Raw genomic sequence first — 13,704 nt, 5'->3', positions numbered from 1 at the left:
TAGCATCTGTATGAATGACGAATGGTATACCTTCTAATGCTTTATTGTTTTATAGCTGCATAGGACACAAAAATGGGATACCACATAGTATTTACTTTATTCAGTGTCACAGCAATAAGGTAGTTTCCTTTTGGCAAATTTTTCATAACAAAAAACAAGGATTTCATTTCAGTCTTTTTCTTAGTTATACTTGTCTAATATAGTGATATTGCATTCTGTGCTTAGAAATAATTAGAATGTGTGGTACATTGTCCAACCAGATTTATTTGAGTCAGGGTCTCACTATATCCCATTCTGACCTAGAACTTACTATCTCAACTAGGCTGGCCTAAAACACATAGTGCTCCTACTTCTGAATGCTAGGGTTAAAGGTGTGAACTACCATGCCTGGGCCAATCAATTTTAAGAGGAGACTTGAGCCTATGTTCAGCAGATCTGGATCCAATATCTGCCTTTATCATTTATTACCTGTCCTCAGATTATTCCTTCAGATTCTAATATTTTATGTACAGATGTTAATACATGCAGAATTTGGTTAAAAACATTAGCACTAGGGTTCAATGATATGTTGAATGAATCAGTTAATTCTAAGTATAAAACTGTAAGCACACCCATAGTAACATTATTAACTTCAGTAAGCATTCTGTGTTCTATGTAATTCCTCTTTAATGAATAGTTTTTATAGATTAAATGATCCTAAATATTATATATTTATAGATTTAATATTTATTCTCTTAAGTCCCAGGATCTGTTCACATTTCAGATCTACCAAAGAATACACTGGATCAATCTTGCTTCCATTTTTAGCCATACTTTATATTCTGTCCTTAATATTATAGATTTAGGATCAAGTCCTATAAGATAGCTTAAGTCCTCACCTCTAATTAAAACATGCATGCTTTTAAGATTTCTTTGCTAAGACTTTTACTTCTAGCTCATTCTTAGCAAGGATATTGTGTTTGAGACAATAATATGGATGACCTAGAATAAAATAGAAAGGTCTATGCCTGGCTATTTGTTAGATACTCTAAATTACATAGTATTTACCCTTTACCAATACCAATACCTAACAGTATTCATGCATTCAATATATGGGTAATAAGGCTCACAGTTGTTAAGTAAATTTGACAAATTCATTTAACTACCATGACTTAGGGCCCAGGATAACATTTGGATAAGATTTTCTGGCTTATAAGCTTAATCTCTGAGGGAAGGACCTTTGAAAAAAAGTAACCTTTTATGTACCTTCCTTTTAAGTTCAAATGTCACACGATTTATTATTTATTATAATGATATTTCTCTTTGAGAAAATAGATGCCATTCCCACTTTATGGATCGGAAAGGAGGGCAAGTCACTTACTTGTAATAACAAATACACAGTAATGTAGTCCAGTCTTGATCATTTCAGGAGTTCTTCTGGTGCTCTCATAAATCTTAGAGGGCTTTCTTGCTGCTTTATAGCATTTTTTTCCTGGTTTCAGTATTAGAGCCTGGAGCCTTAGAATATTGTATTTTTCTGAAGAAATCATCTAAATGATAATACATTTCTTCCATATCATTTCAACTGGTAGGTGGCAAAGGCATTGCCAAAATCTGACAATTTGTCTATACATTGCTAGGCATAAATAAATCCTGTTCTCATATTCTTGTGCCCAACAAGATCACAATATTGTGGAGAAATGGATGAAAGTATAAAATATGGATTCATCATAATACATTATACATAATACATATACATCAAGTATTATGAGCATTTAAAACAACTGTTTTAATTCATAATGTATTGAGAAACTTACTTAGTTTCTAAAACCTTTGCTTTAAAAATTACTTAAGAAAATATGATCTAATTATGTTAATTGTTTGAATGATATATGAAAATACAACTTTATGAACTTCTTGTGATAATTCATAAGAAATTCAGTTCTTTATAGGGAGATTCTGGCTCAAATACTCTGCTTTGTACTGTGGTTGAAAATACTATACTGTGGGGGCTGGAGAGAGGGCTCATTGGGTGAAGTGATTGCCACACAGCATTGAAGATCTGAGTTTGGATCTCCTGCACCCATGTAAAAATTGAGTATGATGGTGTGTGCCTGCCATGCCAGCACTAGGGAGGTGGAGACAAGAGAATCATTGAGGCTTACTGGTTAGCTGGTCTAGCTTAATTGATGAACTCCAGGCTTAATTCAAGACCCTATCACAAAAAAAAAGGCAAAGAACAATTGAGATAAACACCTGATATTATACTCTTGCCTCCATGCATACCAGTCACATGTACTTCCCCAACACATATATGTCCACATATATTCAAGCACATATACACATGCATACAACACACACATTCAAAGGCATATATATATATATATATATATATATATATATATATATATATATGTGGTGATATTTGGATATATGATATGGAATGAACTATAAAGATTACTAGAAATGTGATTAAAGTTGACCATTTCACATCTGGATGATATGAAATACAACACACTGTAATTGGTAGAGTTAACAATTATTTCATAAATTTGTTACCCAGTAACTATGTGCAAGCTGGACATGATGGTTCATGCCTGTGATACCAGCCTTGGTGAGGCAGTGATAGAATATGCAAGGCTGGCTGGCTAGCTAGTGTAACCAAATGGGTGAGCGCTGGGTTTAGTGTGAGACCTGTGTTTATGCAGACAACATAGACACATCTTTGTGTTTAACATCCATCTATATTCATGTAATCTTGTCTATCATCTATCTATCCATCTATCATTTATCTACTTAGCTGTCATCTGTCTTTCCTCTAGCTATCATGTGTCTCATCTGCCATCTCAATAGATTTACTACCTTATAATTATATATATATAAATATATATAAATATATATATAATAGACATATATATATATATATATATATATATATATATATATATATATATATGTTTCTTGAAAGAGCAACTCACCTGTTTCCATCACTTCTTCTCCCATTTATTCTTCTTGTTTCATCTTCTGTTACCCCTTCAACATATATACTGTTCTTGTCACCACCATTTCTCGTTGCTATACAGTGCAGAAATTTAAATTAAAGAATGTAACTTCTTGGGCTGGAGAGATGGCTTAGCGGTTAAGCGCTTGCCTGTGAAGCCTAAGGACCCCGGTTCGAGGCTTGGTTCCCCAGGTCCCACGTTAGCCAGATGCACAAGGGGGCGCACGCATCTGGAGTTCGTTTGCAGAGGCTGGAGGCCCTGGCGCACCCATTCTCTCTCTCCCTCTATCTGTCTTTCTCTCTGTGTCTATCGCTCTCAAATAAATAAATAATAAAAAAAATTTAAAATACTCCTCAATATCCGAGGTAGCAAAAATTCTTTAAAAATAAAAAAAATAGATAAAAAAGAATGTAACTTCTTCACTAAAAAGACCTTCCCCTTTTATTCTGATTATAAAACAATCACATCTATTTTTTCGCTAAAAATCACTTGAAATCTAAAATCCAGGTTATGTTGTATGTGTTTTAACAGTGACTCATGGACAGGATTTCTGCCCACTAGGAAGTTAAATTTTAACAGGAAGAAGAAAATGCATATATAAACAAAGGACTAGGGAAAAGAATGGGGTAACTTCAGATTGTGGTAGAAGAGAAGATAGTACAGGATCTTGGGAAAGACAGCCTGCAAGTGGTCTTCTGGAGTCCAGAGGCCAAGGCAGCCAGGATGTGACCTCTGCTGAGGTGATCAGGTAAAGAAGATCCCTCCAGAATGACGGAGGAGACTTCCGGGGGAGCAACATTTAGAGCACATTCTGGTTTAGAAGAGAGGGAGAGCCAATGAGGGAATGAGGGTCAGAGATGGCGCCTGAGCTTAGAGAGGGTGAGGCAATGGGACTTCCTTCTTCAGAAAGAGATTTAGATTTTATTCTCGTTCCAGTGAGTGGGTAAATTTTAGAATTTTAAGCAAAGCATGGTAGTATAATGTGTAATTCCATCTACATCTTGTAAAGAACATTCTGGTGTCTAGGATGAAATAGGACATGAGCTTTATTCACTGAAGCATTCTATACAATCAATTTTCTCTGCTTTAGCAAGTGTTGAGTATCCTCAGGGTCTGTCACCACGCTGGCGCTGATTATCACGTTCAGCATGGAATCTCCTCCCACAAGGCATAACCCACAACTCCATTGGGTTTACCTGAACCCCCACTGAGGAGGGTCCCCAGCGGAAAGGGGAAGGGATGATGCATCCATACAAAGTATGTTGCTGATAATAACAATAAATAAATAAAATTAAAATTGTTAATTTTCATACTAGGCTGGTTTGCTAAAGTCTGTAACAGTGTTTGAAGAATAGAGAAAAGTCCTAAGTAGATCTTTTTGTATATGACTTTTAATGCCATAAAAATGTGTTCATCCAAGAGGGGGCTAGGCACTTGGTCCTGTACTACATCTTTTAAAAACATTTCTATTTATTATTTATTTGAGAAAGAGGCAAGGAGAGAGTGAAAGAGAAAGAGAGATTGAATGAGTGGGCGTACCAAGGCCTCCAGCCACTACAAATGAACTTCAGATACCAGATGTAAGCACCACCTTGTGCTGGCCTAGGTAGGTCCTGGGGAATTGCAACTGGACCCTTTGCTTTGTAGTTTGGTGCCAGACCAGCTAAGTCAACTTTTCAGCCCCACCTTTTTTTTTTTTTTTTTTTTTTTTGGTATATCAAGTTTCTTTCCCTTAATTTTTCCCTTCTGTGGACCAGTTAAATTTATTTTCTGCTTGTATGAAGAATTGCAATTTCTCTTAGCATAACAGGTTTTAAATTTCTGATTGATTATAATTACATGTATTTTTCACACTGGAATGAGTGGAGAGCTTCAAAAACAAAACAAAAGCAAAAAAAAAAAAAAAAAACAGAAGTTTAAACCTCAATGAATATAACTGAAAACACAGAAAGGAAGAATGGGAGAAAGTTGGAGATTTAATTGTCAGTTCTCTACTTTGACAACTTTTCACTTCAACATCCTTCAGTGCCAAGGTTACTGCTTCTCAATTATCCTGCTTCCCTTGTGTTTCTTGCCAGCTGTTGCTGTTTGAGGTGCAATTTCAAGGTTTCATCTTCTGTATGTGTTTATCCATTAGCCTTCAGTTTCTGTTCACTTGGTCTTTGTGGATGGAAAAATTCCCTGAAATCTTGCTTTTTTATAGATGAATGTGACAATTCTAGTTTGTGGTAGAATTTTTTTAAATTCACAATCTCTCTCTCTCTCTCTCTCTCTCTCTCTCTCTCTCTCTATATATATATATATATACATATATATATATATATGTATATATATATGCTGTGATCATAATCCCCACCCGCTGCCCTCTTCCATACTCCATCCACCAAGTCTCTTCTTTCCAACTATTCTCTTTTCTATTTATTTTTATTTACTTATTTGAGAGCGACAGACAGAGAGAAAGAAGTGATAGAGACAGAGAGAGAATGGGCACACCAGGGCCTCCAGCCACTGCAAACAAACTCCAGACGCATGAGCATCTGGCTAACGTGGGTACTGGGGAATTAAGCCGTGAACCAGGGTCCTTAGGCTTCATAGGCAAGCGTTTAACCACTAAGCCATCTCTCCAGGCCCTCCCTTCTATTCTTATGTCATATTTTACACTTCTCTATCATCCATGGCATGAGGTTGATGGGCCCAATATTATGCAGAATTTGTGCAGGTACTGACAGCCACTATTAGATCAAGAATGCAACTGCTGCTTTGTTTTTGGAGGACAGCAGTCTTCCCCACCCTTTGGCCCTTACAGTCTTTCTGCAACTTCTTCTGATATGGTCCATAGGCCCAAGATGTTTCATTTAGTATGGAATGACTAAGTGTCACTTTTTCTCAGCACCTTGACAAGTTTTAGGTTTCAGTAGTTAGTCACTAGCATCCAAAAAGAAAAGTTTCTCTAACCAAAAGGGAGAGCATCATTGATATATTGGCATGAACATAAATATTTAGAGGGCAATTTGCTGACACACTACATCGATTTATGCATACAATTATAGTAGCTTCCCCAGTAAGGCTTATCACCTTCCTAGAGAGAGGCTTTTGACTAGGAATCAGACATGAATTTCCTCCCATGGAGCACGTCTCAAATCCAATCAGAGAGCAGTTGGTTACCTCATAAAAATGCATGCCGTTATTGTGCTATGGACACATCCTACCTGGCTGGCCAGTTGTGTTGCTTGCAAGATCCACTGCTGGCTATGACAGTTGATGAGTTTTCTCCCTCAGCAGACTGCTTAGCAGTTTCTATGTCTATGACAGCTAATTGACAGGGAGGAGGTTTCCAGCTCGGCTCTAGCTTTATTTCTCAGTGTCCTGCATCTGAAGCATGTGGTGTCTTCAGCAGTAGAGTCTTGGTGATAGCAAATTTTAATTTGCAATTTGTTGGTTAGAAAATCAAGTAAGAAGAATTCTACCTCCTGTGTCCCCAATCAAAGTTGAAAAAAAGTGACACTCAATATTTTCCCTTTTTGATATTTCCTCTTTATCAGGAATCCTTAATTACTCCATATGTTTCACTTTGTTTATGTTAATTTTTATTTAAAAAGAGAAAAAAATTCAAAATTGAATCTTCCTTTCTCCTTTTTATTATGTCCTTTCTTGTCCTACTTCTCCTCACTTTCTTCCTATCTGTCTTCTCTTAAGAAATGCTAAGAAACAATGCAAACTTTCTTCTTTATGGAAACAATTACATAATATATTCATTTTCAAGGTGCCACAAACATTCAACACATATTCATTTATCAGTCATTAAGCTAAAAGTTGGATGGGATCATCCATCCATAGAAATATGTGGGCATTCTCTCTCTTTAGTAGATGGAGATCAGTAAATGGATTGTCATGCAGTATAGTGAGTGGCCATTGTGCATAAAGGAGAATTAACATTGTCTTGAGCAAATCACATAAGAGGAATTCTAACCATGCACGACCAGTGGATAGAAGTTAGCTATTCTGAGGGGTGGAGTGAGTTGGTATAAATGGCTGATAGGTTTCTGGTAACATAAAAGAGATTTAGTTGGAGACCATTGAGAAAATTTGTTCAATTTAGGCTATGTATGCATAGACAGATGAGCAGAACAGCCATAAGATTAGACAGAAGAATCTATTCTACTAAGCACCATGGAATTTGTCTCTGAAGATAGAGGAAGATCATATGAAGCTTTTAAGCATTGGTATCTCATTACAGGTGCTTATTTTGCTACAGTGTCGAACATTCATTGTATTGTCAATTGCATCCATCAGACCATGCAAATATTAGAATACTGCAATTATTATTATTATTTTTTGACTAACCAGATATATTCTTTCAGAGGGCGACATTCTGGTTAGCATGCTGTGGCCAGTGAGATATTTTGGAGGCCTGGATTGTAGTATCAGTGGTAAAGACAGATGTAAGAGATGTAAATGGAAAAGATATTCAGAAGGAAATACTGTCTGAATGGACAGGGCTGGGGCCGGTATGACAGGGAGAAAATAGTCTGGTTACAGACTTCTAAGTGTTGACCTGCATTCTCCTTTCTTCCTTTCCTTTGGCAGCTCAGTGAGTTTGTGGGTGTTTCCACTTGCATTTGTCTAGTTATCAGCCTGGCAAGCTGTCTCCTATGTCATCGTATTTGCTGGGTATACAATTGTTTCAGGGAAAAAAATATGATGGGCCATTGACCTTGTGACAGAGACATTTTCACTAGCAAAGCTATTATCAAGAATTATGCTAAGCAGCTCTTCGTGTCAGATAAGTTTTGTTTTTCATTCTGTTACATGGTAAGCTGTGTGATACAGTTGTGGCATACTGCAGAATGAGAGGCACATTTTGAAAAGTTAAAAAAGAAGAGGAGAGGGCTGGAGAGATGGCTTAGTGGTTAAGCGCTTGCCTGTGAACCCTAAGGACCTCGGTTCGAGGCTCGGTTCCCCAGGTCCCACGTTAGCCAGATGCACAAGGGGGCGCACGCGTCTGGAGTTCGTTTGCAGTGGCTGGAAGCCCTGGCACGCTGGTCCTCTCTCTCTCCCTCTATCTGTCTTTCTCTCTGTGTCTGTCGCTCTCAAATAAATAAATTTAAAAAAAAAAAAAAGAATGCTTTGGGCTGGAGAGATGGCTTAGCGGTTAAGCGCTCGCCTATGAAGCCTATGGACCCCGGTTCAAGGCTCGGTACCCCAGGTCCCACGTTAGCCAGATGCACAAGGGGGCGCACGCGTCTGGAGTTCGTTTGCAATGGCTGGAAGCCCTGGCATGCTCATTCTCTCTCTCTCCCTCTATCTGTCTTTCTCTCTGTGTCTGTTGCTCTCAAATAAATAAATAAAAATAGAACAAAAAAAATTAAAATAAAAAAGAAGAAGAGGAGAATTTAACAACCAATCTAAGAGTAAGGGAACAGAGAGGAAACAAAAGCAATAGGATGGAATATTTAGAGCATATACTTACCTTATTGAGAAAGAATAGTAAACAAGATTACTGTTATAGCTCCATATTTCTTTAAAGGCTTTTGGAGATGCAAGGATAGTGTGCTAGTCTGTGAAAAAGATATCGGAAAGTGATTCTGAGAAGGCACATGTGACAATATGTTTCTTCAAAAATCTGCTCATATTTACAAAACTGAGAATTTTACAAATATATCCCTTGCCTTTGATTTTTACTAACCGTCTTATTAATATTGTATGGAATTGTTACATTAGAGAACCCACATAAAGATATAGTCTAATTAATGACCAACTAGTGGTTAGCATATATTGAACACTTATCATCTGTTGTTAAGTATCAAACTTTACATGGACTCTTTCATTTAGCATTCGTACCAACAACACTATGAGGTTGGTGTCATCATCATCATTATAATTATTGGTTTACTAATAATGAAAACACCAAAGTATTAAGGAATTTGTTAAGAGTCCTAATCCAATGAGCAAGAAACTTGAGTTTTAACCTAAATTCGAATTTAAAAGCTCATAGCTAGAGAGATGGTTTAGCAGTTAAGGCACTTGTCTGCAAAGCCAAAGGACCCAGGTTCGATTCCCCAGGACACACCTAAGCCAGATGCATAAGGTGGCACATGCATCTGGAGTTTGTTTGCAGTGGCTGGATGTTCTGGTATGCCCATTCTCTCTCTTCCTTTCTCTTTCCCTCTCTTTGTATCTTTCTCCCTCTCTTTCAAATAAATAACCAAATACAAATTCAAAAAAGTCCAAATACTATCCTCTTTTACATTTTCTTTGACATGCCACAAGACATACAAAGTTTGCAACCAGTGTTGCACCTAAAACTTCCTTTGTTCATGTCATGAATAGAACCAACCTCCCTAGACTCAACAACCAAACATGACCAAATGACTAGATAATCTCAGCATCACAGGACACTTCCAGTTCACAGTAACCAGTGTGCAGTCATCTCATATACATAATCTTATATTACCGTAGAAGAAACTGAAATAGAACATTAAGAACTTACAGGAGAAACAAAAGCTAGAGATCCAAGAAAGTAAAATTGTGTAAAGGTAATATAATCAGAAATCAAAAGATCCTGGACTCTAGCCGGGCATGGTAGCATATGCCTTTAATCCCAGCACTTGAGGCAGAGGTAGGAGGATCACTGTGAGTTCAAGGCCACCCTGAGACTACAGCCTGAGCTAGAGTGAAACCCTACCTCAAAAAACAAAAAGCTTAAACTCAAACCCCAGACCTAGGAACTGATATTTCAATCATATATACCTGCTTTTGCAGTATCTGAATTAATATATATACTTTCTCAAGCTAAGAAATGTTAATGTTATATATTTCATTAATATCATAATTATATATTAACATATAATATAAAGCTATTTTTACATGCATTTATCCATGTAGAAGGTATCTCTGAATTATACACTTCACATCAATTGTTACCATTGGGTCATGGTTTTAGAGACACAATGTTTTAAAAGTAAAGGTATGAGGAAAAAGTAATTTATCTGTGAAGGACCCAGGAAGCTGTGACAAGAATCTCTAGTTCAAAAAAAAAAAAAAAAAAAAAAAAAAAAAGCATTTAATGTAGGCTCTAAATCTGAAAGGCTCTAGGAAGACATGTAATTTAGCTCCCTCATAAATGCATGCACCTTGAATCTATCCCATATTACTTTTCTTTTCCCCTTACCAAGGTACCAGATTATGTAAGGATTTCTGAATTATATTAATTGGGATTTGGACTTTTACTCTATCATTAGATGTGACCTGAAGAAAACTTCCACGTTTCATCATCTATAAAATGGGGATAGACCTTTTGTTCTAGAGAATAGATTGGTTCTGGCAAACAAAAGAATACTCTGCCAGGTGCTGATCTTTTATTATCACTGGGGTTGTGGACAGTTCCACATTGCTAGGACAAATATCCAAGCAGACACAGTTAAGGGAGGAAGGCATTTATTTCAAGCTTATAGTTTCAGGGATTCCATCAATGTCGAAAGAAGCTCATTCCCATTCATAAATGAAAGGAGAGAGAGGGAGGGGGGGAGAGAGGTGGGGAGAGGAGGAGGGAGGGAGAGAGAGAGAGAGAGAGAAAGAGAGAGAGAGAGAGAGAGAGAGAGAGAGAGAGAGAGAGGGAGGGAGAGAGAGTGTGTTGGCGAGCCATGTCCTCTAGCCATTGTAATCAAACGCCAGATGCATGCACAGTCTTGTGCGCATCTGCGACCTTGTGAGTTTGCATCACCCTGTACATCTGGCCCCCAAACACACTAGCCAGCCAGCTGGAGACTCAAGTTACAAACGTTAATAAAATATCTGATTCTATGGTGGTCATACATTCAAACTACCACAGGTAGGGAGCTATCATTTTGCTGCAATTTTTCCCTTTCCTTTTCTAAGTTTTATGGGCTGTACTTGAAAAGGTTAATTTGGCATTTTTTTTTTTTTTTTACTCCTTTTGATAAAATGCATTAAGGTGAATTCTCATAATCTGTGTCTCCAGTAGTGGAGTGGTGCATGTTAGATTGACAAGATTAGCCTACAATAAAGAAGATATGTCACTAGAAGAATTTTAAAATACAAGTACTAATAAATTTGAAGTGATTTTGTTCTGTGCAGAAATTTATCTAAGCAATTTTATCTAAACTGTTCATCTGAAACATTTGACTTGGCAGTGAACACGAATCTTTGTAAAATTTTTATTTAAAGATTATTCAAATGACTGTATATTAAATTTTTCTGTTTTATTTACTGACTACTTTTATGCATGCATAATATGTATTTTGATAATAATCCCCTCTTACTATCTTCTGCTGACCCCTTTCTCTGCCTCTTTCTGATGAATCTCTTCTTCTTCCCATATAGTCCCTCTTTTTAATTATTTATTTATTAAATATTTATTTAAGATAGAGAGAGGGAGGGAGGCAGACAGACAGACACACACACATGCAGAGAGAGAGAGAGAGAAAGAGAGAGAAAGAGGGAGAGAATGAGCAAGCCAGGGCCTCCAGCCACTGCAAACAAACTTCAGATGCATCTGCCACCTTGTGCATCTGGCTTGCATGGATCCTGGGGAATTGAACCAAGGTCCTTTAGCTTTGCAGGCAAATGCCTTACATGCTAAACCATCTCTCCAGCCCAATTTTCTTTTTTTATGAGAGGGAGAGAAAGAAAGAATATTGGCGAGCCAGGGCCTCCAGCCACTGGACTGGAACTCCAGATGCATGTACCATCTTATGAGCATGTGCGACCTTGTGCGCTTGCATCACACCGTGCATCTGGCTTATGTGGGACCTAGAGAATGGAACATGAGTCCTTAGGCTTTGCAGGAAGTGCCTTAAGTGCTAAGCTATCTCTCCAGCCTATTATCTGCTTTTTAATATCTTTTTTTTATTCTTGTGTGAGGGTGTGACCCACTAAGTTTAATTAGGGTTTCCTAAATTTGCATGGGTGGGAGATTATTTGTCAGTGTACCTGGGTCCCACCAGTGGTAATACCATTGCAATGAATGCCTCCCACCAGCCACCATTAGCTGTCAAAAACTCAGAGAGGCATGGGGACTTCATGCCCTCTTGCCTCATCCAAGATGGCATGTAAATGAGCCCAGTATTGAGTGGGTCTTATGCAGGTTACAAAGTCACTCAAGTCATGATTGTGATCATCATATCAAGCAGGGATGAGAATATTCCAAAGCACTCCCTCTCCATCCTCCAGCACTCAGTCAGATTCTTTCTGCCTCCTCTTGCACATTGTTATCTGAGCAGTGAAGAGGATCATATAGATAGCTCATGTAGTGTTGAACACTCTATAGTCCCTGATTATCTGCAGTTTAATGAATTTTGAGTTGCTTCCATAGCTGTGCCTTTAATTTTTTAAAAAATATTTAGTTATTTATTTGAGATGGAGAGAAAACTGAAGAGAGAGAGAAAGAGAGAGAGAGAGAGAGAGAGAGAGAGAGAGAGAGAGAGAGAGGAGAAAATGAATGAGAGAATGGGTATGCCAGGCCCTTCTGCCATTGAAAATGAACTCCAGATAAATTCACCACTTTGTATTTGTGCATCTGGATTTATGTAGGTCCTGGGGAATCGAACTCTGGCCATTAGGTTTTGTGAGCAAGTGTCTTTAACCACTGTGCCATTTCTTCCTGCCCTCTTAAATTTTTATAAGTTAAATCTGTGCTTACTTGAACAAGGAAATGGTCCTAGTTTAGAATTGAATTAGATTATTATTAAGTGAATAAAGCCTGGCTGTAGCAGAATTTTGCTAGATTCTTGACTCATATGAAGATGCTTTGCTTGAAAAAGTTTTCCATCCCTTGTTCAGAGTTTATGTCAAGTTGAGCATGGTGACTCAAGGCTAAAACCCCAGCATTGGGGAATCTGAGGCAGGTTGAGTGTGTTTGAAATCAACCTGGGCTATATGGTGAGACCAAGTCTCAGACAATAGCAACAGCAAGACTAAATATAGTTTATATATAATGAACATCATTTTAAATTCAAGAAATATAATTTTCAGGAGGTAAATGTGACAAGGTGTAATGGAAAGCTTAAATGCGATAGAAAATTATAATGGAAAAGCACTATTTTATATGCTTTTGATTTTTATGATAATTTTGTTTCCTTGCAGGATGAGTAAGAGATCCCTACAGAAAGTGACAAAAGGAAAGCTGCTGATAATAATAGTTATTGTAACCTTGTGGGGGAACGTTGTGTCCAGTGCAAACCATCACAAAGGTAAGCACTTCTCCTTTATTTGTTTTTCTGTGTATGATGACTCCTTTGAACACAGACTGTCAATTCTGTCTTCACTGGTCTGTTAAATTTTATTAGGTACAAGTTCTCCCCCCACACTCCAGGAGTTCTCTTCAAGTAAAATACAGAGAGTTGCAAGAGAAACATATTTCTAGAGTTATTGCCATTTCTGCAAATGCTGCTAAAATAATATAAAGTCTTAATGGTGTCTTTCCTCTGTTTTGATGACAGTGATGTGAACATGTTGAGTTGGCATATAATAAAGATGAATTCCCGATTGCATTCATCTTCATAGAGAAATATTCTTCATGGTATATGTTTTAATAATATGTACCACAGAATATGTAACATTTCCTTCTCACTTCTGCCTGGGTTTATTTTCCCAGCATCCCTCTTCCACTATCGTTTGGGCACTATTTCTACCAGGCTCTTCAGGTTTAGTTCTGCCACAGAAGAGAGTGAGACTATTTGTTTTATGTGTATGTGCTGACAGC

The 13,704-nt window shown here is 37.5% G+C and overlaps 1 protein-coding gene across 4 annotated transcripts in view; it reads left to right on the top strand.

Moving 5' to 3' along the window:
* Tafa2 (TAFA chemokine like family member 2) overlaps positions 1-13,704 on the top strand; it is a 517,412-nt gene that overhangs the window by 356,674 nt on the left and 147,034 nt on the right. For all 4 annotated transcript variants that reach the window (XM_004650044.2, XM_045151649.1, XM_045151650.1 and 1 more), the window contains one exon: positions 13,086-13,192. In XM_004650044.2, the coding sequence (XP_004650101.1) occupies positions 13,087-13,192 (106 nt within the window). In that variant the 5' untranslated portion in view covers position 13,086. The remainder of the gene's footprint in view (positions 1-13,085; positions 13,193-13,704) is intronic.

Source organism: Jaculus jaculus, chromosome 6 (genome assembly GCF_020740685.1).
Source record: "Jaculus jaculus isolate mJacJac1 chromosome 6, mJacJac1.mat.Y.cur, whole genome shotgun sequence".
Classification (NCBI taxonomy): Eukaryota; Metazoa; Chordata; class Mammalia; order Rodentia; family Dipodidae; genus Jaculus; species Jaculus jaculus.
Note: the sequence above shows the minus strand (reverse complement) of the source record. Positions and strands in the feature narration are given on the sequence as shown.